The sequence below is a fragment of the Telmatherina bonti genome (genome assembly GCF_933228915.1).
Source record: "Telmatherina bonti genome assembly, chromosome: 10".
Taxonomy (NCBI): domain Eukaryota; kingdom Metazoa; phylum Chordata; class Actinopteri; order Atheriniformes; family Telmatherinidae; genus Telmatherina; species Telmatherina bonti.
This window is the reverse complement of record NC_136628.1, coordinates 8053004-8078646: the sequence shown is the minus strand read 5'-3', so window position 1 is coordinate 8078646 and position 25643 is coordinate 8053004. Positions and strand designations below refer to the sequence as shown.

Genomic DNA, 25643 nt, shown 5'->3' with positions numbered 1-25643 from the left:
AAGACAACTGTGGGGGAAGTGAATTTTTTTCTAACTCGCCATTTAAAAGTAATTTAATCTCAAAATTCGGCATATTTAGGGGCGTGTCCTTTTGACTGACAGGTACCTGATCTCCCGCTTCAAGTATGAAGAACGTAGAACAACCGCGGTTTTTAGCCGGTTATCAACGTGACTTAGCTTTAGCCCGCTTACCTCCGTTAGCTGGTTAGCTCCCATTATCTCGGGGTTAGCTCGGTTAGCTTTTAGCTACAGGCAGGTTAGAGATAGCTAGATGTCAATCATCCACCATGACGCTCACAGCCCCCCTCTCAGCTCCACCTCTTTGCCCATATTTGTATTTTCCGGGTGAGACGACACGCATGTCTCTGCCAAGATGAAAATGGTAGGAAACGCCCACCGAGCTTCAATTCGGCTCTTCAGAAACCTACGGGTGACGTCACGGAGGCTCCGTCCATCTTTTTATACAGTTTATGTAACAGATATAGAGTTAAAGGAGCCATCGGCCACATCGAGAATTTAGCCGGGTATATAACCGCAGTGAGAAATGCTGCTTCTCGATGAGATGCAGAAGACGGCTTTAGCCCACAAACTCCAGTAAAGAGACAACCAACATCAGGGGAATATTTCCACAGTGGATCCTGGTGGAAATATCACAGATGCAGCTGATTTGCTTATGTCTATGCACCTACTGGTGACATCACGGAGGCTCCGCCCATCTTTTTATATACAATCTATAGTTAAAGACGCCAATCTCTTGTCAACATTTTGAGCATTATCAGCGTTTCATTTTTGTTTTGTATATTTTTAGTGTGAAAAGAAAGTAGCACCCTGGAAAACGTATGGGAACCCCAGGAGAGACAACTTCACATCGATGTTACATCAAACATCGCACACATTCAGACAGGAAAACGGATGAGAGATTAAAGTAAAATGCCTATTCAGAATAAAAAATGTTAAACGGAACGAGTTGCCTTCGTGATTTTTGGAGGTCATTTCACCTCTTACTTGCTGAACTGTTAACAGGACCAGAAATTCACAGCAGAGGTGCATAATCTTTTGCATGCAGCTGTGAAGGAGGTTTGTTTTCTACACTTCAGAATTAAAGCTGACTACACATCATCTTGAGTCTATTTAAAGGTTTTTTTTCCCCAGGTAATGTTATGTAAACAGTCTCAGCAGGTCAGATGCGGTAACGCGTACGTGACTGCATGAAGTCATGTAACGTAGTTATACACGTCATGTGATGATGGAGTAAATCACAAGTCCATGTCTGGCTGATTAAATGGCAGCGAGGCAGCGTAAGGGACTATCCCTTGGGAATTTTGACAGTGATAGACTTTTCCCAACTGCACAGGTGTTGCAAGTTTTGCTTTCTGTTTGGCTCGTGTTTCAATTGCTGTGTTATCACCCTGGATTTTGGTTTTGCTGTCGTGTTTGTTTGATTTATTTTTAAGCCAGTTTCAGCCGCTCCCATCGACTGCTGGCGTGTTTAACACAACCACAGCAGGCTTAAGACCACGCTACGCATGAGAACACTTAATTCTATAGGGAGTTCGGGGGATTTTTATGCATTTAATGTCTACAAAGTGCTTCTGGAAGCAGATGATGAGCAACACAGAGAAAAAACAATTCCAGGAAATATTTCGTCTCCAGCAGAAGCCCACAGATTGGAGGCTTTCGATTGAAACTATGGTGATTTCAAGAGAAGAATTAGTTCCTGTGAAAGCGTTCACACTGCTTTCGGTGGACTGCCCACATGGCTATGTGGCGCTGGCTGTGTTTTGGCTGAAACAACCCTTTACCCTTCAAGCTTTTAGGAGCCATATTAAATGTTAACAAAGACGAACCTCCTATCATAGTTGATCTACATTAACTTGTCGGTTTGTGTGCCCGCTTACTGCAGTTTCTACACCATACTTTCTGTAGAAACGCCAAACCAAATCCCTGCTCTGAGGAACCCTCACCAGGTGTGACGCTGCAGCCGGAGAGGCGGCAGCAACTGGTTTGGTTGCCACAGTAACCTGGCTGCTACTGGTTTTGTGAGGCTTCCCCAGCGGCTGACATGACATGACCACATCATCATCCTCTGAAGACTCTCCCACTCTGTTGGCTTTACCTGCGGTGGAATCAGATGACCAAGTTATACTCATCATCAGGATTCACATGCACGGACCGCATGAAATCAGAAAAAACAGGAACTATGCGCCAAATGAAGCGATGTTTTGTCTGTTCCAGTGAAACAGTTTGCTGGCAGCCTGAAAAGGAAGTGGCTGCTGCGTCGTCTGTTTCACGCTGTGGGTCGAGCTGTGCAGGAGGACTACCTGCTGTGACGTGCTCAGTGCTGGACTCTGCCTCTGAGGTGGAGGGTCTGGGGGACTCCACGGTGGGCTTCTTCTCTTGGGCCAGCTGGATGGGCACAGCCATCTGGCTCAGGTCGATGGTGTGCTGCCTGGGTTTGGACTCGGTCTTTTCCTTCACTGCTGGGGGAGCAAAAAGTAGCATCAATGTCTTCATTCTTTACAGACATCTTTGATTTGCTGGTCTTTTGTTCAGGGATCTAAATCTTAAAGAGTCCCGGAGTCTGCAGGATATGGAGAACATCGCCCATGTCTACCTTCACCGTCTCCACCGACAACACAAAACTGGCAGCAATTCGCTGCAAAAGAAAAGAAATTAAAAACAGAAAGGTGGGAAATTATTTCCAACTGGGGGGTGAAACGCTGCACTTCTCCTAAAGGGGGCGAGTAGCGAGTAGCAGCTGACGAGAGCAGACGGCTCCTGCCTTTCTGCAAATTACAGACAATTCCAGTAACCTGATCGTGACAAAACCAGCTTAGTTTAACTGGAGTAAAGTGTCACAATAAGCAATCAGCCAATTAATGGCATGATAAGAAAAAAGGCGCGCGATAAGTTTGCTGGATGCAGTAATATTCATCGGCCTTTCTTCTTTTCTCTCTCGCTCATTCTCTCACTTTGAACGAGAGTGTGAGCGAGCGCCACATTTGTTTTAAGACAATATAAACTAAACATGAAAATAAAACAAGTTTCCATCTGCACTTAAAACACAACCACCATCTGTAGTTTTCCCTGCTGGGAAAACAGACGTTAACAATCAGGCTAGCTCCATTTTCCCGACAGTCTACCATCACTGAGGTGTTTAACCGACAGATTAACTACCAACAGGACGGTGCAACATGGCGTGCACTCAGACAGCGTGGTTGGTAAAGCCATGCTGCACTTTAATGTAGTTAAAAAGGCAACATTTTGAAAATTGTTGCAAACATTTCACAGCCTGTAGGAATTGTCTGGATGAACATTCACGTTACAAACGGCAATTCCACAACTTTACAATGACATTTTACCATTCCACCTCTGGTCAAGTCCAAACATGTCCCCTTATATAGACTATGTAACTGTGTTACATGGTGTTTAGCGACCATTTGTTCCAGATAACCATGTTACCAAAACCCCAGGAGAAATCCTGATCTGTTTCAGCAGATTGGGGACTGGATGAGCATAAACTAGTCTGCACATCCCACTAAATGTACTTTAGAAATTAAAGTATGTTGATCGTTAAAAAGGTGTACTTATATTATTGTTATTTTAGTTGAAAATGGTTTCAAAATGACAATAATCGCTTAGTGCAATATTGTCGTCTATCACAATAATTTATGAGACAATTAATCGCATGGCAGAATTTGTCACCGTGACACGCTTGAACTGAAGAACTGCAGAAGCCGGTCTGAGCATTCCTTCCTTGTCGTCAGCGGTTACCAGTGTATTACTGACCAGTATGGCTGAGTGTGAGTTGGATCAATAGCATTAATCAGAATATGAAATAAACCAGGAAGGCTCAGTGAGGCAGTGGGAAGACTGGGAATAGCAACACGGTTCAGCAGACTCAGGCGCCGTTTACATGGCGCTGTAAGACGCAAAACGTTTTGCCGTCTTGTTTACACGCTAACAGAATGAATGAAACCACAAAAACCTTCCATTTGCAGACCCAGGCCCTGTTTACACCTGCAAACATCACAACAACAATGCCATAAACGTTTTTTACCAAACGTTTTGAGCCGCTGCCCCAACGATAACGTACGATAATGTACGATAATGTACGATAATGTACGCTGCTCGCCTGAGTTCAATAAACAACCTCTATAGAAGCAGATGTTTTACTTTTTCAGGTCTGATGACTGATGTAAAGTTTACCGCGCCCTCCAACAACCCCCCTCCATCATCTATCGTTTCTAGTCCTGTTTGCATTTTCTCTCTGTGGATATGTAAATCCAAACCAAAGCTCATCTAAAATGTTCTGAGTGGAAACCTGGATGAAGATGTGGAATAGTTAGTGGACAGCATGGACGGCGTGTCCTGCAGACTAAAGAGGAGAGGGAGCATCCAGCTTGTTATCAGCCTGCATCTCTGATGGGATGGGGTTGCATTAGTGCCGATGGCGTGGGCAGCTTCCACATCTAGGAAGCTCCATCAATGCTGAAACATCTGCTCCCATCCAGACAACGTCTCTTTCAGGGAAGACCTTGCAGGTTCCACCATGCTGGACCACATCCTGCATCATCACAGCAGCATGGTGGAACAGGAGAACTGGTCTGCTGCAGTCCACACCTTCCACCAGTACAGATCATTTCATGAAATTTCCTCACCAGCATGAGATTAGTTGAGATAAGTGAATTACTGTGTTTATTTGCATTTTGCAGAGCTCTCCAGCCTACATGAAACTAAAGTTTATTATCATCACAAGCCTATCATTTATAGATTTATTCATGACAACCTTGCCAAACATAAATATATTAGTCTACAAATGATTAAATGTCCATCCATCCATCTTCTGCCGCTTATCCGGGGTCGGGTCGCGGGGGCAGCAGCCTAAGCAGGGAAGCCCAGACTTCCCTCTCCCCAGCCACATTTGCCAACTCTGCGGGGGGGATCCCGAGGCGTTCCCAGGCCAGCCGAGAGATGTAATCCCTCCAGCGTGTCCTGGGTCTTCCCCGGGGTCTCCTCCCAGAGGGACGTGCCTGGAACACCTCACCAGGGAGGTCCAGGAGGCATCCACACCAGATGCCCGAGCCACCTCAACTGGTTCCTCTCGATGCGGAGGAGCAGCGGCTCTACTCTGAGCCCCTCCAGGATGACTGAGCTCCTCACCCTATCTCTAAGGGTGAGCCCGGCCAGCCTGCGGAGGAAACTCATTTCAGCCGCCTGTATACGAGATTAAAATGTGATTAAATGTCACTCAGTTAATAAGTTAAAGGTGCTTCCATGAAGCATTGATATTAATTTGTCTATGCTGTTAATATTTAACACTAAGAAATAAACAAAGAAAACCACAGACTGAAGCCAGTGGAACCAGTTGTGCCTTAACTGGTCTCATCTTCAACATAACCTGCTGTGATTTCAGGTTAAGTTGCCATGACGATTCACCCTGATAAGAAGAGATATAATCAGAGTTTGTTTACAAGGAAACTCCAGCAAACTTTCACCAGGCGAGACGTCTGCTTGGTTTTAACAGGTAACGTCTGTGCAGGAAGTGCTGAGATATAAAAAGACTAGACCTGGAAAGAAACCGGCAACAGATCATTATCGTGGATCAAATGAGCAACACGTGACCCGTGTGACAAAAACTGTTTATGCACGGCTGTAATAAAAGCTCAGTAAATCACTTCTTACAAGCAGGACACGGTGAGACGGGGGATTACCTTTGTAAAAACGCAGATCTGGTGGACAGATCAGGTTTCATGCACTAAATGACCTTTTCATTTGTTGTTTTTAGGGGAATTTTAGTCACGAGGAGATCAACATCAGACAGTTTTGTTGTGCTGCACTTATCTGTGTTTCTCTGTTTCAACGAAGAAATTATTTCCACCTTCAAATATTCCAGAGAAATCTTATCAACCCTGTTTTACCGGACAGTAGCGTCACTGTGAAAGCAAGGCCTGGAGCAGAAAACATGATCCACTGCTCACAAAGCCTCAGCTGTTTAGGTAAGGAACTGGTTTAAATCTGCTGGTAGCATAAAGGCTGCAGGGAGAAAAAGGAGATGCTGGGAGAACCTGTTCAGGTCAAACCACTGCTGATGTGCCTTCCTTTCATTGTTCCCATTACGTAACGCCTCACCTGTCTGCTGGAGCTCTAAAAAAGCTTTGATGGTGGAAGTGGCAGACTGGGATTCCCCACCAGTCACCTCCTGGTAAATGATGGTAGGGGTGGTCTCTACGGCTACTTCCTGCTCAGTCCAATCCTGCTCCCTGGAGGACAACACGTGCACTACAGGCTGCGGATCTGAAGAACAGGAGGGAGTGTTACGGCTTGGAGCGGGGTCTGAAATGAAGGGGGAAGTAGACGGAGAGCTTGGTGGAAGAGCAAGCTTTGCTTTAAAGAAGCAGGAAAAACAGTTTTGTCTGACTTTATTAAATCATGGAGAGAAACATCCCAGTACCTTGACTGCTGCCTTGGGAGCTGACGCTGGGTAAGCTGCTGGCCTCAGTGAGGCTGCTGGTCTCATCCTTTGTGGACCCGTCCTGGCCTGAGGTTTGGACCAGACCGATCTCTGCTGATCGGGTCACCTGCTGCAACGTCTCGGTTACCAGCTGTCTGGTTTGTTCACTCACCACCGCCGTCTGGAAGACGGGCTTCGGCTTGATGAGGACCTGAAGGGAAACCAAAGAGGCGTTCACTGTCTTGTTGTATTTTTGACTGAAGTCGGATCTTTGGTGGGAAATCCTGGGAAAAATGCTGCAAGCATTTTTTTTCCTTTTCAGGCCAATTCTCTACAGCTTGGATATGACGCTATAGACAATAGGGGTGGGAAAATCTAATTGAAGAATCAAAAATCGAGATTTTTTGCTTTACAATTTTAAAATTGATTTTTTTATATATAAATAAAAATAATCCATTATAAATGTCTTGCCATTTTTATTGTTTTCATTGATCTTTTCCCTTGTCTTCTTGGGCATTAAAGCAGCAGAATGATGATCTGGCTACTGTGTTGTTTTTTCCTTGTTGAAATCAAGAAAACTGACGAACAAAAAAAAAAGTTTTAAACATTTTTTGTCTTTAATCTACAAAAAGCAGCAATATCAAAGAATTGTGAGAATTGCAATTAAAATTGAATCGGCACCCAAAAAAACTGGAATCGAATCGAGACACAAGCGTATCGTCACAGCCCTAAAAGCTAAGTATGAATGTTTCAAAATAAATTAGTCGTAAGCTTTAAGCTTAAATTTAATATTCAACTGGAGTCGTTCTTCTAACTTCCTAAAGGACATCATGTTGTGACTGACTGGGAATCAGGGGGACGTTCATATGATGCAAGTGAAGAGAGTGGGATAAAACATACTGGAGCCTGTAAAATGAGCTGCTTCAACTGGAAGCTCAGATGGTGGACGAGACAGAAATAATCGTGACTAATCAAAGAACTTATTGACAGATTAGTCCAGTGTTTTTCAACCACTGTGCTGTGGCACACTAGTGTGCCGTGAGAGATCATCAGGTGTGCCCTGAGAAATTACCCAGTTTCCCTGATTGGTCTGAAAAGCAGCTCTGTGTTCAAACAGGCGCCAGTGAAAATATAATAAATTCTTTCTTCTTGTTTTCATCTGATTTCAATTTAAGAGGCTTTGATTTGATGGACTTTATAATGTGGACTTTTAAATAAAAAAAACTTTTAACTTTTAAATAAAAAAAAAAAATTAAAAAAAAAAAAGCAAAAAAACCCCTAAAATTTTGGTTCATGGTGTGCCTTGTGATTTTTCTGTGAAAAAAATTGTGCCTTGGCTCAAAAAAGGTTGAAAAAGTGCTCAAGTGCTTTTAATACCATTCAGCCTGCTTTGTTATGTGAGAAGCTCCATAAATTCCAGGTGGATACCTCCACAACCACCTGGATCTATGACTACCTCACAAACAGACCCCAGTTTGTGAGACTGAAAGGTTGTGTGTCTGAGATGGAGGTCAGCAGCACTGGTGCACCACAAGGAACTGTACTCTGACCATTCCTCTTCACTCTGTACACCTCAGACTTCCAGTACAACTCTGAGTCCTGTCATCTGCAGAAATACTCTGATGACTCTGCAGTTGTGGGGTGTATCAGGGATGGACAAGAAGCAGAGTACAGAGAACTGGTCAGTCAGTTTGTTAAATGGTGCGGTGACAATCATCTCATATTAAATAGCAGAAAAACAAAAGAGATAATTGTTGACTTCAGGAGGAAGAAGAATAAACAAAGCACTGTTTCCATCCTGGGAGAGGAGGTGGAGGTGGTGGAGGAATACCAGTATCTTGGAGTTCAGCTGGACAACAAACTGGACTGGAAATGCAACACTGACTACATCTACATGAAAGGTCAGAGCAGACTGTACTTCTTAAGGAAGCTGAGATGGTTTAACGTCTGCACCAAGATGTTGCATATCTTCTATAAGTCTGTTGTGGAGAGTGCAGTCAGCTTTGCAGCATCTGCTGGGGTAGTAGCATCAGAACCAGAGACTTGAAAAGAATCAACAAACTGATCCAGAAAGCTGGTTCTGTGCTTGGAGTAACTCTGGAGCCGCTGGAGCTGATTGTCCAAAGAAGAATGCTGCACAAGCTGATGAAGATGATGGAGGATTCTTCACACCCTCTCCACAACACAGTGATGAAACAACAAAGTGTGTTCAGTGAGAGGCTTCTTCAGGTCCGATGCAAGACTGAAAGATACAGAAGATCATTCCTGCCAGCAGCCATCAGCCGCCGGAACAAGACCTCCTCTAGTTAATTATTATATACTACAATATTGAATTTGGGGATTAATAACGTATTTTTCGTTTCATTTCATTTTTCATTCATAACTGTGTAAGATTTCATTGTAATAAATGACCCATCCTTTCTGAAGCTACCTCACCAATACAAATATAATAATAGTACAGATCTAACAATTTCAACAAGTTTTATTTTGGTTAGGCACATTTTACCTAAATACAACTATAAATGTGTGTGATCTGGCTTTTAGTGTAACAAAAAACATCACATTTTAACATTCAAGGCATTCATTTCCTATTAAACATGTTTGAAGCATGTCATCAAACACATCTGCGCTGGCTTGACTAGTGTGGTATCGGTATCGGTTGTGGTATCGGTACACTTTTATTAACACAAAGTATGAGTCCACATGTTTGGTAGTGAGCCGATATCGATGCCGGTACCTGTATCGGTGCATCCCTACTAAAAAACGCCTGCTAAAGGACTGTAATGGTAACAGCATCTCCAGGAACATGTATGGTGAAACAAAGACAGAAAAAGAGATCTATCTGCACTATTTTAAACCAGTTTTAAACCAATTTTTGTCCTTTTATCCTGAATTATCTCCACATCATGATAAATGTTTCAGTGTTTTATTCATCTAAGAGAAAGAATTAAAGTTGAATTGTAAGTTGCTTTGGATAAAAGTGTCTGCTAAATGACTGTAGAATAGAATAGAATAGAATAGAATTCCAACATGTTTTTCGAGAAAGAGACTCTCCTACAAAAATTCATGTCACACAAACTAACAGAGCCTCGATTATGTCCAAAGCAAGATGGAAAATTAGCCAGAATGGACAAAAATTTCCATAATGACGCATCAGGGTAAAAAATAAATAAATACATGCAAATGAGATTATTTGATGTAAGGCTCCTAATACATGAGTTTGGATTATTTGTGAGCTTCAGGTCATGCATATAAACCAGGCTCAACAATCTGTAAAAAAAGCTGAAATATGACAGAAACCAGAAACGGAGGCAAGTCATTTTGTCCATTTTCGTCACTGGAAAGTGTTTTTGTGAAGATGTTTTTCCAACAGACTCAAAATATTTGGTGATCTTTTAGCAAGTTTGCAAAAGCTCTATTTTAGGACTGGACTGAAACCTCACTGTGGATCATCTGTGGGTGTCTGATACAGTAGAAACTGTCAACTGTACACAAATATACATGTGTGCAAACACCACGTTGACTCACTGACCTCAGTTTCCCCTCCATAAGTCAAAACTGAAACTGAATCCAGACTAAACTAGATTAAAATGACGCCTTTAATATTGAAACTATGACGTGCTGTTGGTGACGAGTTCTGCAGGATCTTCTTTGAAACTTGCAACTAGTAGAGATCGTATTTTTATCCAGCCTTTCCATCGAGCCACTATGGCTTAAAAAAAAAAAAAAAAACACACCAGGAAATGTATGATGGGACTTTACCTGTCAGGATATATACAGCTGGGTCGCACACATAAATTCCCCTAAAAGCTTGAGGAGGAAATGTGGCCGAGGGGAAGATGTGGGGATTTAGTGCGGTCATCATTTACTCAGCTCCTACAAACACCTCTTAATATACTAATATTAATTACTCTTGATATACCTATTACTTAATATACTACTCTTAATATACAGACTTTTTTTTAAAGGGAAAAACTCAGTTTGTGTTGTAAAACTTTAAAAAATAAGCAATAAAAAACCCAGAGAGCGACGGGTGACCTGCGGTGACGGCTGCTCATAACTGGGACTGGGCACAGCGATGGTTCAGATCCGTCACACCAGACCTCTATTTTCACCTGGACATGATGATGAAATCATTTCCTGTCAAACTTTCCACCAATCAGAGAGCTTACACTGACAGTAATGTCCAATCAGGAACAGCCAAAGATCAACAAGTGATCAGAAAAGCAGAAAAATAATGATCCTTTGAAACGAACACACAGAAAGATGATGAGCTCACTGTGAAGCAGCGCCGCATGTGTCGTAATGGTCATCAAGATTCCTGTTACTTTAACCCCTAAAACTCCAAAACATTTTAGCTTGTATTTTTGGTCTGTCTTCAGCCTCAGCTGCCAGATTATGAGGCTGAAATGACGTAAAATGAAAGTATGAATAGATAAAGCAGCATAAATAGGTGTGTAGAAATAACACACAGATCAGTGACCAAGACTTTTCTCATCTCCACATCATTCACTCACGTCTGGAACAAACACTTAACAGAAACTATTTCTATATTTACACACTTCTTCCTGCTACTATTTACCTGCCATCCTCTGTAAACCACCTCCAGCTCAGCTGCATCAGAAACATCTCCTTGGCTTTATTCCAGCCATAGAGGATCACAGTGAGCTCGTCATCTTTCAGTCAGAAACAGGATGAAATAAAGCCGTCATCACATCGACAACCCGGCAGCTAAAATACATCAGGAAACTGCATCTTTTAGCTCCCAGCTTGTACTTTCCAGACTAACATTTACATATTTCTCCCCCAACTTTCCCCCCATTTGACATCCTAATAAAAGTGTTAAATAACATTAAGAATATTTTTTTATGTGTGTTGACATTTTGTCCTTTATGTGATCAATATGAAAAGTGGTTCATGATCAGAAGAGGGGAATTGTTGAGGAAATGTTCATGTTATATCTACTTGTCCTCACATCAGACCCAAGTGTCTCTGGAGCCGGAGACTTTAGTTAATATCTGGGTAATCCTCCTTCCTGACGTAAAGCTCTACATTACTCATCATAAAACAGAGTGATACAGGTTGTATATCTTGAAGGAGCCTATCTGCTAATCACCTGATGACCGGACAGCAAGTTGTGCCAGTATGTTTGTCAGGGTCAGAGTGATCAAAGTATCCTGTGACTGAAGGAAACATGCATTCATCACTTCTACTGACATGTCTTCTGAAAGTGTTAAAAAGAGGTTCCTGTCTCCTCCTCAGGTCAGAACCCCTCCAAACTTCTGCTCAATCAGACTTCTGAACTGTTTCTCCAAGTGCAATTATAATCCTCATTCATTTCTCATTCTGTTCAATAAACTTGTTATTGAACAGAACTCGTTCATCCTCACAACACGACTAAAAACAGGTTGTATGAAATGAAATGAAAAATACTTTATACATCCCCAAAGGGAAATTCAATATTAGGGGTGGGAAAATCAGATTAAAAAAATTTTTCGTTTTTAAAAAAATCTTTTTTTCAAATAAAAATAATCCATTACAAAATTTTTGTCATTTTTTATTATTTTTATTGATCTTTTTACTTGTCTTCTTGGGCATTATAGCAGCAGAATGATGATCTGGCTACTGTGTTGTTGTTTCCAATGGGAAATTTAAAAAAATGACGGGCAAAAAAAAGTTTTATACAATTTTTTTTGTTTTTTATCTACAAAACTTATGAGAATGTTGAGAATCGCTATTTAAATCAAATCAGCACCCAAAAAAATCGGAATTGAATTGAGAGAAAAGTGTATTGTCACAGCCCTATTAAACATTATTATAGATCATTATAGGTTTTTATTATATGTATTATTATATACAATATCATAATACTGTTTAAGCTCAACAGAGAATAGGAAATAAAGCACAGATAATCGTAGTCTCAGCTGCTACCATTATAACTGTCACGGAGTGGTACAGGGAGGACGTAGAGGTGTGGATCCAAATGCAGAGACGGAGGCAGACTGCTGAGTAGGTTCCAGGAATCAGGTATATTAAGTTAAACCAAAGCAGAAGACTCACTGAGGAACAAACTAACACAAGAACACACAATGGACCAGCAATGGGAACAGAAACCAAGGCGTACAAATGCAGGGAAACCTTACCAAACCAACGGGTGGATCGAATTTACTCATGAGTCAAGGTGAATCTCATGAACAGGATAAAAGGCTAAACAAGAAACAAGACGCAAGGGAACTAAACAGGCAGTGGTGTAGTCCAGGGGATACGCGGGTATACGGACTATACGCATATCTAAGCCTCTAAACCCCCTATGATGCTGCTTTTACGGTTACAAACATCCCTACACATGTAGCAACGTCACCCAGCAGCTCGGCTACCGATTACCGATGCTACGCTGGTGCAGTTAGCCATCAGCTACATTAACCTTAGCCTGAACATAGACATAATATGTAGTCTATGAATCTGTCTCTCTCCAGCTTTATGTACCAGTATCGGTTCAGTCATTTCATAACTCATCCTCCCTGAAACCGAAGAGCAAAAATTATGTGACGAGCAGATATACTGGTGGACTTTTGGGGTGAACTAAACAGAGTTGTCTTACATGTCACTTTTTAAGAAACCATGTTTTCCGGTCTATTTTTTTGTTTTTTCAAAACAAGGGCCAAAAATTGAGAGTATACCCACTTCTGGAGGGACCGCAACACCACTGTAAACAGGGAAGACTACAAACTAAAACAGGGAACCAGAACTAAACATTTTTAAGGCCACAACTCAACTATGATCCCCGCGATATTAAAAATTCACCCTTTGCTTGGAAAGCTTCACAGTCATGATTGTTACTGAAAATTAATCCTGTAAGTCGGCTTAACTGATGAAGAGACGGGATGTTTTTCAGCAGCTGAATGAGGAAGACGATGACGGTTTCAACATGGTGTGATGATTTTAATTAAACAGGCCTGTGGTGATCTGGACCAAACCACAGGATTGGTTGGCAGCAGAAACTCGCGGAGCATTGTGAAACTCAACGTGTGCTGAATCATCTGAAAACTGGAAATACTGGCAGGATGGCGAGAGCAGAACCTTCAGCTTTCAAATGAGACGTTAAAACGGGGAAAATACACCAGGTGAAAATGCTTTGATGTTTTTCTGGAACTGAGATCAGCTTCGGGCCAAATAGATGAAAGCAGCTGCGTCCACGGAGCAGATTTACAGCAGTAAGTTATTCCTCTACGAGACATTTCTGCAAACCAGAAACCAGATGATCAGTTCTTCTGTCCAACCGGTCCTTCTGCCATTAGCTAATGCAGCATTTTCTAGGACTGCAGTGAGATTACACAGATTTAAACGCTTTCAGGACAGTGGGAATGTCTCCTCTGTCACAAGAGAAGCAACAGAAAGCAGCTTTTTGGAGTTTTGTTCTACATCCATGTTCTGCTGCTTATCGGGTCTCAGAGCAGCTGCCTGGTCGGGGAAACCCAGACCTCCCTCTCCCCGGCCACATCGGCTCACCAGAGAGGATCCCAAGGTGTTCCCATGCCAGCTGAGAGAGAAAATCCCTCCAGCGTGTCCTTTCAGAGGGACGTGAACAGAAACCACCACCAGGAAGGCGTCCAGGAGGCATCCAAACCAGATGCCTCGTTTTGTTATACTGGACCGAAGTAAACGAGCTGAAGCAACATTTCTACTTTAGTAAGAAGAGCTGCAGGTGCTTCACAATCTTTATATTTTAATAACATCTGATGCAACCGATGATGACATAACGGCCAATCACAATATAGTTTAAGACATTTTCTGCAGTTCAGCAACATTTTGGTTCTTATGAGTCGGATAAAAATCCAACAACGGTCGTTTGCAGAAAAATCAGTAAAAACAAACAAACATGGTGGCACAACTTATTTTACTGTTTGCAGGGATACGAGCTGCGTCGCCGCCTTCCGACAGCTTCTTGCAACTTGTGACTCGCCAGTATTTCCCACCGAGTGGAGGGAATCAAAACGAGCCGCCATCTGCCTCAAATGTCTGGAAAATCTTCCTGGACGGCCGTACAGCAGAGATGATGGCTAAAGGCTCGGCGGCGTTCTGAACGAAGACAAACTCGTGTGCAACCGGCAGCTGTGCGAACACGATGAGAGCCGCAGAACTCCATCACGGGACTCGGCAGCGGTGTTATGGCCACCGTCTGCATCGTTAAGTAGCTGCTCTGAATTAAAATCAGCTTTATTGACCAAGTTTTGGCACAAAAACTAAACTAAACTCCAGAACCATTATATAAAACAATAAAATATAATTAAACATGGTTTTTGTTTTTTGTTTTTTTTTTATAAATATTGACATCAATCAATATGAATTTTACTCAATATGCTTTTTTTCCTTTATCGTCCACCCCTACAATAATGTAAAAAAATAGCTTTTTGAGCTGGAAATGTAATAACATTGTGCCATTTATAATGTAAGTGGCAAAGCATTATTAAAAAAATAAAATCCTTGCAAATGTGTAACCGCTCCAGTCGATAACGTAGGAATAAATAAATATATAAATAAATAAATAAATAAATAAATAGGACTGCTGTTTATGTGTAGTTTTCTCATTTTGTCATAAAACCTGCAGGATAAGACATAGCCGTCATGTTTACTCTTCACCATGGATCATCCTCTCCTGTGATTACAAGAGATAACTCCTGAATTACTTCATAAGTCTTTATTTAGAATAATTTTAGTTGCTTATGATAATATAAATACAGTGGTTGTAACAAGTTGAAGTTTTATAAATCCTGACTGAAATGAGCATCAGATGTTTAAACATCTTGTCTAATTCAGTCTGCTGGATGTGCAACAAACATAACACCACGAACCAGAAAAATGATCTCATGTCGACATCACAGCTGGTCCATTAACCTAAAGACCGCATAGGGAGACATCAGGCAAGCGTTTCTATAAGAGCTACATATAAAAAAGGGGATTTTTCTCATTTATTTATATAATCAGAAGCTTTCACTTCACTGGAAGTTTCACATTAAAAGGAACAAGTCTTGTTCTTGTTCCCTGGAAGAAGGCTTCATCTCCTCCTGCTTTTCTTCCTACAGATAAACCTGCTGCTCTGCGTTTGCACAACCGTGTGCTTCTTCATCATTTAACTGATCATGTGAAGAAACACGTGATGTTTGTAAACAGTCTCATGATAACCTCCACGGCTTGTGGTCGACCAGGATCAACAGTCACGAGGACAGTTACAACACAGGAAGCAGAGCTCACCTGCGTCTTGCCCTGCTGGCCGTAAACGATCTTGGTGGGGATGATCTTGGTGGCGGTGGACTGGGACCCGCAGCTCATGCCTTTAGGCTGGGTGACGATCATCTTGGTGATGGGCCTGGAGGCGGTGATGATGGCAGGTTTGGTCCCCTGAACAGCCTGCAGGCTCTTCTCACCCTGCAGCACAAACAGTCCACACTTTACACAAATCTACTTGAGATTTCATCCATTCAGACAAAATTTATGGTCTAATAAAGAGCGAAGAGGCCAAATGAGATTACAGACAAGTTCAAACAGATAAATTCATTATCAATAATCAGTTTTAGCTTTTAAATAGAAAAAGAAACAACAGCAAAACATGTCCACCAGCAGTGTTTAACGTGGCAGCGTTACGTTTCCGTCAGGAGTCACCGTTCTGTCACAGTCCTGCAGAAAAGAGCTTCATCACTCACTGACCCCAGCGTTTAGAAGCGTGGTGACCACGTTCTTGCCCGGCAGCCCTTGGATGGTCGCTCCTTTGCCTGTGGTTTTCTGCACCACAATGACATTGGGTTTGGACGTCATGGGGATGGTGGTGATCTTCGTCGTTGTGCCTGCAGCAGACGAGGTGTTTCAGTCACAGATTACCTGATGAGAAAACAACCAGATGATGGAGACAGAGACTCACCAGACACAATGTTGCTGCTGATGATCTTCCCTCCCAGCGTGGCCAGAGACTTGGGCACCACCGTGATGATGCTGCCACTGGTGGTCTTCACATAGGTGGTGCCGCCGCTGGAGGCGGATATTCTAGCGCCGATGCTGGGACTAACAGTGGGTCTCGTGTACGTGGCCTGAGTAGCTGGACATAAACATGTGGAGTTAGTTATTAATGAACACCTGCTAAAACACGACCCAGAGGTCTGGATCCTAACCTGTCGGCTGGGTGACCAGCTTGGTGGTCATGATGGTGCCGTTGCTACTGACGACCATGATGGGTGAAGAGCTGCTGGTGGACAGAGCCACTGATGAAGGTTTGGGCAGGATTTTACTGGGCTGCACCTGCTGGGTGATAATCTTCACCCCTGCACACACAGAGACACATTTACTGCAGCACAACAGTAGAAAACAAAGGTTCGATCAAGAAGAAACAGACAAAACCAAAAAACACGCAGGGATATAACTTCGTCTTGTTTTCATCATCATAGAAAGTTTGGTTTCACCTTTTAATTTCAGCTTTAAAAACACTTTACCTCTCCTCGCTGGTGATCATTTCTCAGCACGTGTAATTTTACCACCATCTTTTTTATTTTTTAACAAACTTTATAAACCCCCTGAAACTAAAATCGCAGAGACATTCAATCAAAAAAATTGGATTTTTCAATATCAACCTTAGATTGTATATAAAAAGATGGGCGGAGCCTTCGTGACGTCACCCGTAGAATTGATTAAAGCTCATTGGGCGGTTCCTACCGTCGCCATCTTGGCAGGGGCATGCATGTCGTCTCGCCCGGAAAATACAAATATGGGCAAAGAGGTGGAGCTGAGGGGGGGGCTGTGATGGTGGATGATTGATATCGAGCAAACTCCGAGCTTTCTGTAGCTAAGAGCTAACCCAGAGATAACAGGAGCTAACCAGCTAATGGAGGTAAGCGGGCTAAAGCAAGTCACGATGATAACCGGCTAAAAACCGCGGTTGTTCTACGTTCTTCTGGCTTGAAGCGGGAGATCGGGTACCTGTCAATCAAAAGGACACGTCCCTAAATATGCTGAATTTTTAAATTAAATTACTTTTAAATGGGTGAGTTAGAAAAAAATTCACTCCCCCCACAGTTGTCATGAAGGTAAACCTGACCTATTAAACCTAAAATGGATTTTTGACCCAGGCTGTAAACATGTTTATTTCTGCTGTGAAGTTGGTCTTTTTAACATGGGAGTCTATGGTGATTTGCTCTGTTTTGGAGCCCCTAGTGGATGAAGGGGGAACTGCAGTTTTTGGCAGATTGTCGCATAGTGTGAAAATTTAAAGTTAACCATTTTATTGACTTAAAAAGTATAGTATAGAAAAATCATGTTAAAAATTTGTGTATAAATTTAGCAAAGTTATCAAAATTTACAATAAATTGCAGAAAATGTATCAGGTGTTTTTTTTTGTGGAATTGAGTATAAAACAATCAGGTGTCACCATAAGATGCCACGTAACATTTGTTCCACTCCAAAAGAAATAATTTTGTCCACCAGCAGACAAACAGGGACACAACAGTCCTCCTGTTGTCCATCTGGAGACCGTAATTCAGTCTGCTTTCCCTCTTGTGAAATTCAGATTATTTTCTCTAAATAATTAATATATACAAAAAGGGTTTGATCAATTTTTTTTGTTTTATTGGGACTCTGATTACTCTGAAGTTATGTTTTTACAAGCATTTATCTGTTTGTTTGTCTTCAAGATAACTCAAAAAGTTATGGATGGATTTTCATTAAATTTTCAGGAGTTGTCGGAAATGTAAAAAGGAAGAACTGATTTAATTTTGGTGGAGATCCGGATCACCTTTTGTATCCAGGAACTGTTTAGAACTGTGCCCCTTAGAGGAGGTTTGCACTTTTCGAGTGCTTTTCTAGTTTTATACGACCTCTCAAGTCATTTTATTTTTTTTTTTTTACTTTTCTAAGGCTTAAAGTCTGCACATTTGACAAAGGCTGAAATGCTGCTGCATCGTTTTAACCGGTCACATAATCAGGACGCACCGGGACGTCCATCGTCTCCAGAGTTCAGCAAAGACGTGAAAGAATCAACAGATGTTATATTAAAAAAAAAGTCAAAGAATAAAAGATATGAGAGAGAATGAAATAAAACTGAAGTGAAATGAAAAGGAGGAAAATTCACCAGACTCCTGCTTAATCTGAATGGTGGGTTTGGCTCCTGGTGGGGTGATGGTGGAGGTCTGACCCAGACTGGAGGCTCCCAGAGACAAGCTCTGCTGCAGCTGCTTGGGAGACTGCTGTTTGGGGAACTGAGCCAGGATCTGAGTCGGGGAGCCAACCAGGGTCTTGGGTGAAGGAAGTCTGGCTGAAGCAACCTTCACTCCAGCTGAGGCTGCACCTGCAGGAGCGAGGAAAGCATGAGGCTTCACCAGACAAATGCATAACATGCGTAAAACATGAACAACAGAAAACACTAGATTCAGATCGATGAAGTGATGTAACAACAGGTTCAGGTGTTCCTCCTCCTGGATCAGACTTGATCTAATGGCCCATTCCTGCTCTCTCATGTACAGAAGTGTGAGCGTTTATGTACAAACGTCATACTTCCATGCAACTATTATGATGTTTTTAGTAAGTAAGTTCATCCACTGGGGGGCGGTGCTGGGTTCATTTCCACACTTGAACAACAGTATGTAGTGGTAATGAACTCCTATAAAGTGGTTTAAAACCATCTAAAAACACCAGGAAAAAAAAAAAAAAAAAAAACTAAATATATTAAAAAAATAAAATATAAATAATAAAATAAAACCAAAAAGTTTTTTATTTTTTGCCGTTCTCATCGTCTCGTCGTCTTCTGCAACTTCAGGATCTTTTCATTTGGTGATTTCTGACTCTTCTTCTCTGGTTTTTTCTTTTCCCCGGTTGCATGTCAGCTAACTACAACTCAACACTGTCTCTGTGGTTTCCAGCGGTACTGCTCTGCATGAAATGACGGACCAAACAACAACTGACGCAGGAGACAACTGAAACTGCCGCGCATCTCAGCGTCCATCTTCTACGTCGATGTTCCTCAACTCTGATGTGTCCTTACAAAGTGTCACAATGACACTTTAACCGACAGTATTTCCATATGTTAGACGTTTTTTGTTGTGTTAAACATAATTTTTTTTATGTTAGACATTTATTGAATTTCCCTTTGGGGATTAATAAAGTATTTTTCATTTCATTTCCTTCCACCTGGTTAAGCTCTTTTCTCTAAATGAACTTATGTAAAGTACGTGTGCGTTATGTAAAGTCGTGAAACTTCCACCACGGTTCCTCTTACTGGGACGCAGAAAGCTGTTGTGTGGTGATGAGATCTGTGAGTTGTTCCGTGTAAATGTGCGTAAACGTGTGTAAATGTGTCAACGTTTGTAAACGTGTGTCAACGTGTCTCAACGTGTAAACGTGTGTAAACGTGTGTAAATGTTTGTAAACGTGTGTAAATGTTTGTAAACGTGTGTCAATGTGTAAACGTGTGTCAATGTGTAAACGTGTGTAAATGTGTAAATGTTTGTAAATGTGTGTAAACGTGTAAATGTGTGTAAACGTGTGTAAATGTAAACGTGTGTAAACGTGTGTCAATGTGTAAACGTGTGTAAATGTGTAAATGTTTGTAAATGTGTGTAAACGTGTAAATGTGTGTAAACGTGTGTAAATGTAAACGTGTGTAAACGTGTGTAAACGTGTGTAAACGTGTGTCAATGTGTGTAAACGTGTGTAAACGTGTGTAAACGTGTAAATGTTTGTAAACATGTGTAAACGTGTAAATGTGTGTAAACGTGTGTAAATGTTTGTAAACGTGTGTAAATGTAAACATGTGTAAACGTGTGTAAACGTGTAAATGTGTGTAAACGTGTGTAAATATATGTAAACGTGTGTAAATGTAAACGTGTGTAAATATGTATAAACATGTGTAAATGTGTGTAAATGTAAACGTGTGTAAATATATATAAACGTGTGTAAACGTGTGTAAATATATGTAAACGTGTGTAAACGTGTCAATGTGTGTAAATGTGTAAATGTGTGTCAATGTGTGTAAATGTGTAAATGTGTGTAAACGTGTGTAAATATATGTAAACGTGTGTAAATATATGTAAACGTGTGTAAACGTGTCAATGTGTGTAAATGTGTGTAAACATGTGTAAATATATGTAAACGTGTGTAAAAGTGTCAATGTGTGTAAATGTGTAAATGTGTGTAAACGTGTGTAAATATATGTAAACGTGTGTAAAAGTGTAAATGTGTGTAAAACGTGTGCAAACATGAGCTATGAAGCTGAGATCATCTCTCATTATGTCGCTGTTTCAGTTATTTGATCTCTGCCTCAGTCCGTAATTAAATTTAAAGTCAGATAATCTGATCTGCTTCAGTTTGAGCCAAATATTAAATATTAAAATGGAAGTCACAGCTACGGCGTCAGTCTGTGGGATCAGAAGGAAAAACCTACACGAAGCCACAGTTGACATGACAACCGACGGCGTGGAGGACACCACGGTGGTCACAGCGATGGCGTTGGAGTTGGAGGAGGGGCTGGAGCTGGCTGGGAAGACCACCGTCTGTTTCTGGGTGGGCGTGGTCAGCATGGAGGTGGAGCCCAGCTTGGACACGGTGGCGTTGTGGGCGTGAGACTTGGACAGGATGTTGGGCACAAAGTTGGAGCTGGGGGACGTCGTCACGATGATCACCTGACGAAAGACACGAGAGAGTTAAACGAGCGGCACAGACGCGCTCTGGAAGCTGAAAAGCGCCGCTCACCTTCTGAGTGGTGGTGCTGGTGGTCTGAATGGTGGGTTTGGTGAAGGTGATCTTGACGGGGGACAGGTGAGGCGGCAGAGAGTTGGCGATGCTCTGCATGATGTTGCTCATCTTGGGGCTGGCGCTCACAGGAACGGCGATGCTCTTGGACACGGCCGGCGACACCTTGGAAACTTCCTTCAGCATCACCGGAGACGAGCTGGACGAGTTTGTGCGTCTTCGTTTGCGAGGCTTCTCGTCTTCATCGGAGCAGCTAACGCCTGCAAGGAAGGGGAAGGATTTCACCGGGATACAAAGCGATTTCGCTCTGCTGACAAGTTCCTGCTCAGTTCTACCAAACGCCACGTAAAACCGCTTCTGAAGGATGTTTAAGAGAGATTTTTTTGTCATAGTTAATGTGCAGACGGTGTCTCATCATGATGCTGGGCGATATGACCTTCAATCAATATGAAAAGTGATTAATCAGGTATCCTCATTATGATTAATTTATTTAATTTAATTTATTTTCAGCCCTGAAAGCTGAAATTTATTGTTGCCAACAGTTTTATAATAGTGAGCAGAAACTGTGGAATAAGAGAAATTAAACACACATTTGAATAAATATCTATTCTGTTTATAAAAATGAATGTTTTAAATAATTGACATCAGGATTAATTGGGTTTGGATTGATCGCCCAGTCGCCTCATCGTGTTGCTGAAGTTCAGACCAGCTGATGCACAGAAAACCAACTTCAACACATCCAGAGAAACGATGTGTCGAAAAGGCTTCAGTCCCAGTTTCCCAACCAGTTTACAGACTGGAATTCCAGGAGAATTTCTCCATCGCTGGTTCAGATAAGTTTCCATGCAGACATTTAAGCAGTTTACTGTTTTAGAAGAACAGTCATGGTGTAATTGCTTTAAACAATTAGGTCGTATAGCGCCTCCTGCAGGACAAACAGCAGATTTTAAAACTCCCAAACAGAGGCTGAGGAGCAGAAAAAAAAACAGCTTTTTTGCGTTTTGCGCTGCTGTCTGGCTGTAAGCAGGGTCCTAAAATAAGGCAGGAACCAGAGGATTATGCTCCTGTGCTGAGCTGGAGGATCCGACGGGTTTTCTGTGTGGACACAGACACATCCTTCACCTAAACGAAGGTTTTTACTGAAGTTAACTGCAGTCTGAAAACAATCAGACGCCATCTGTGAGGAGAGTTTATTTTTTCATGATGGCTCTCTGTGGGACTGCTGGGAGAAAGGTACCCGGCTCGAGAGGTTTCCCCCCCAGTGGAGGAAGCTCCATCGTGATCTGAAGGCTTTTAATTTGAAAGGAACAATGAAGCTTTAAGTTGTTGGGCACCAAACTGGTCATGAGGAGATGATGCAGCGGTGGTGATGACGGAAAATGCTGCGGTTCATGACAAATGAAGAGAAGCGTGTTGCTTGTTTCAGACTGTCCTGATCTAAACCTCATGGAGAAGGGAAGTTTGCAAGAACGAACATCTGGATGTCCTTTGTGAAGCCATCTTCAGTGTTCCCAACGTTCCCACCATCCTCCAGTAAACAATCAGCTCGAGCATCCCTAAAGGGAGGCATCAGCAGGAGTGGCGGAGTCATCACTACTACTGCAACCTGTTGGTATTAAATCCAGTTTTTATTCAGTTATTTACTCATAATATTCTGATACGTCTTTATAAAAAGGCAGCAAAGTTTTCTGACCAGTTTTTTTGTTTTTTATCATAATTTTATTTCGAACTAAAAAAAGGACTTTTAAAAAGAACAAATATTGGTTCCAACAAACAAAACAAGCATCTTAAGTTCTCTTGTCTTGGCCAAAAGCAGCTCAAGACAAGAGAACGGATCCATCCTCATCCTCATTCGAGTATAATGGCAGCTGTAGCTTTAGGAGGAAGATCAACTGTCTGCCAAACTTAAAGTTGGTGGTTCGATTCCTGGCTTCTCCTGACGGCAAGTCCAAGTGTCCCTGTGTAAAACATTGAACCCCACATTGCCTCCCGATGTGTCGATTTTTTTAAATGGTAAACAAATAAGATAATTTATTACATATTACATTACATCACTCATAAACTAGTATTTAGGTGAACAATCCTTTAATGTTTCCGCTCCAGTCAGGTGTTTTCTGTTCCTCTCAGTCAGACTTCTGCACCTGTTGATAGGTATTTTGTCCCACTGTTCAACAAAAAAGTGCTCTAATTTGTCCAGGACTAATGTTTTTTCTTTCTTCAACTCAGTTAAATGAAAAAAAAAAACAGTGTCTTATATTACTAAATTATATTTTTGCAAATTTTTAGTTATCGTTCTTTTTTTAAGTTTACAGTTATTTGAGCGACTGTTGTAAATTCAGGCTTTTCTTTAATGAAAGGGGATGAATACATATGAGCACAATAACAATATTCCAGCGTTACATGTTGAGACGCCGTAAAAACAGTTCATGAAGTTGGTTTCTGACTCACTCTTCACGTAGACGGTGCTCCCACTGGGCAGCACCACCACGTTGGATGACGGGCTGGCAGGTCGCGGGGATTTCACCGTGGCTCCGATGGGGCCGCTGGATGCCGTCGCGCTGGTGGAGGTGGACGTTGTGCTTGTGTAGGAGTAACATACAACAACTGCAAGGAGAGAGCAGACACACAGATCACTCAAGGCACGGCGTTGAATGAAACCTTAGTGATGCTATCAGGATGTCGTCACAGAACTGTGGGATCTAAATGCTGTTTAAAGGAACCAGCGTGGCGTTTAGAGCAGCGGCCGCCGTCGTTTTCAGGGTTTCTGACGACTATCTCATCTTTGTGTCGCCGGCTGCAGCAGCAAACAGGAAATGAGCCAAAGCCTTTTCATCCTCTGTGCAGCAGCTTCTGCAGAAGCCTGGGTTGGACATGGACGACAGTTTCTGGATGAACGGGATGACGAGGGAACAGGTGCGACACCTGAGACGGTTTCACATCTGGATGAAACTGTGTACAGATGTGAACAGTTCCATCCAGATGTAAGAGGTTTGTCTTTCTCTGATTAATACGAGCCGCAGTGTTTTTCTGTCACACACTCCGCACCGTTTACTGCTTTCAGGCCGGAAATGACATCACATCCAATTATTTTATATATTTCACATTTCCTCTGTACGTCCCACCAGGAGGAAACCCCGCAGAAGACCCAGGACACGCTGGAGGGACTACATGTCCACGCTTGCCTGGGAACGCCTGGACATCCCCTGGATGAGCTGTAAGAAGTGGGGAAGCGAGCGAAGTCTGGGCGGTACGGTACACACACAGTCGGCTACGGTGTAACCGCCGCAGGCTTCATGTGGGTCCGTGGAGACTCAACTTGCATCCCTGCCTGCAGCGTGGTCACGCAGAGGTACTACCTTGTGATTGGTCGCTTTGTGAGGATGTGTTTCTAGACTTCTGGAGCTTTTCGGAGAAGAGAAACTGCAACATGATGCTGTAAGTCTACAGCTGAGGAGCACATTTTATCAGCGGCGGCTGCACCGGCCCTCCTGTCTGCAGACGCACCGCCATGGTAGCTGCTGTCCCTACAACCCAGCCATGGATGGATGGACGTTGTTCTTAGAAAAAATATACTTTTTAATATTTTTCCTGCTTCTTTTGATTAAAGATGTTTGAGATAAAGCTTTTTATCCCACATAGCAGGGATCTTCAGCCCGGTCCTCAGGAGTCCTGCAGGTTTCAACTCTTTCACTGCTGCAACACACCCGTTCTAACAAAACTGATCTCCACAGCTCGTTGTAAAGTTCTGTACAGGTCTGTTAACGACCCGTTGGCTGGAGTCAGGTGTGTCGCTGCAGGGACACATCCAACACCTGATGTGGTAGCGGCCCTCGAGGACTGGATTTAGAGATTCTTGCTGTATATTCTGACATCTGTCTTTCCCGTTCTTACATCCCAGAATATTTACATTAATTAGAAATTAATCTACACAGAAAAAAAAGGTTATATATTTGATTTCAGAATCATATCAGAACAATAAATGTGTCAGACTGAAACCTGAACTTCACGCCTTGCTCAGCAACTTCTGACAATATAAGTTATTAACTAGTTATTAACTGGCGTTTTTGCTTTATAACGACTCGTCGTTTCACTTCTGAGTTTATTGCGGACAAGAACGCTGAAGTGTGGTGGCCGGTTCCACAAAGACGGCGGGCAAAGCCTCGGTTACGTCACGTGCACATTAGAGCCGGGCGATTAATCGGATTTTAATCTCAGCTACGATCTGGGTTTTCAACGATGATAAAAATAAAAGGGTGTGATTATTTTTCTCTTTGCAGTTTCCTCTCCTGCTGTCTTCAGCTGTTAATCGAGCGTCTCTGGCGTTGCAGCGCTGTGCTGTAAACTCCTCCCACAGCCGCTTTGCTTTCATTCAGACACTGTTGCCAACTTGGCGACTTTCTCGCTAAATCTGGTGACTTTTTGTGTTAAAAGCGACAAATCTAGCAGCTTTTACTGGAGTTAT

The 25643-nt window shown here is 42.3% G+C and overlaps 1 protein-coding gene across 1 annotated transcript in view; it reads right to left on the bottom strand.

Annotated features, from left to right (window-relative positions):
- emsy (EMSY transcriptional repressor, BRCA2 interacting) overlaps nucleotides 1-25643 on the bottom strand; it is a 38678-nt gene that overhangs the window by 5947 nt on the left and 7088 nt on the right. Inside the window, exons 6-17 of the mRNA XM_079248127.1 lie at nucleotides 23630-23785; nucleotides 21182-21441; nucleotides 20874-21111; nucleotides 18567-18782; nucleotides 16618-16767; nucleotides 16371-16544; nucleotides 16160-16296; nucleotides 15707-15880; nucleotides 6455-6665; nucleotides 6133-6336; nucleotides 2322-2480; nucleotides 1965-2116 (exon numbers count right to left, since the gene is read on the bottom strand). Of these exons, the coding sequence (XP_079104253.1) occupies nucleotides 1965-2116; nucleotides 2322-2480; nucleotides 6133-6336; nucleotides 6455-6665; nucleotides 15707-15880; nucleotides 16160-16296; nucleotides 16371-16544; nucleotides 16618-16767; nucleotides 18567-18782; nucleotides 20874-21111; nucleotides 21182-21441; nucleotides 23630-23785 (2231 nt within the window). The remainder of the gene's footprint in view (nucleotides 1-1964; nucleotides 2117-2321; nucleotides 2481-6132; nucleotides 6337-6454; nucleotides 6666-15706; nucleotides 15881-16159; nucleotides 16297-16370; nucleotides 16545-16617; nucleotides 16768-18566; nucleotides 18783-20873; nucleotides 21112-21181; nucleotides 21442-23629; nucleotides 23786-25643) is intronic.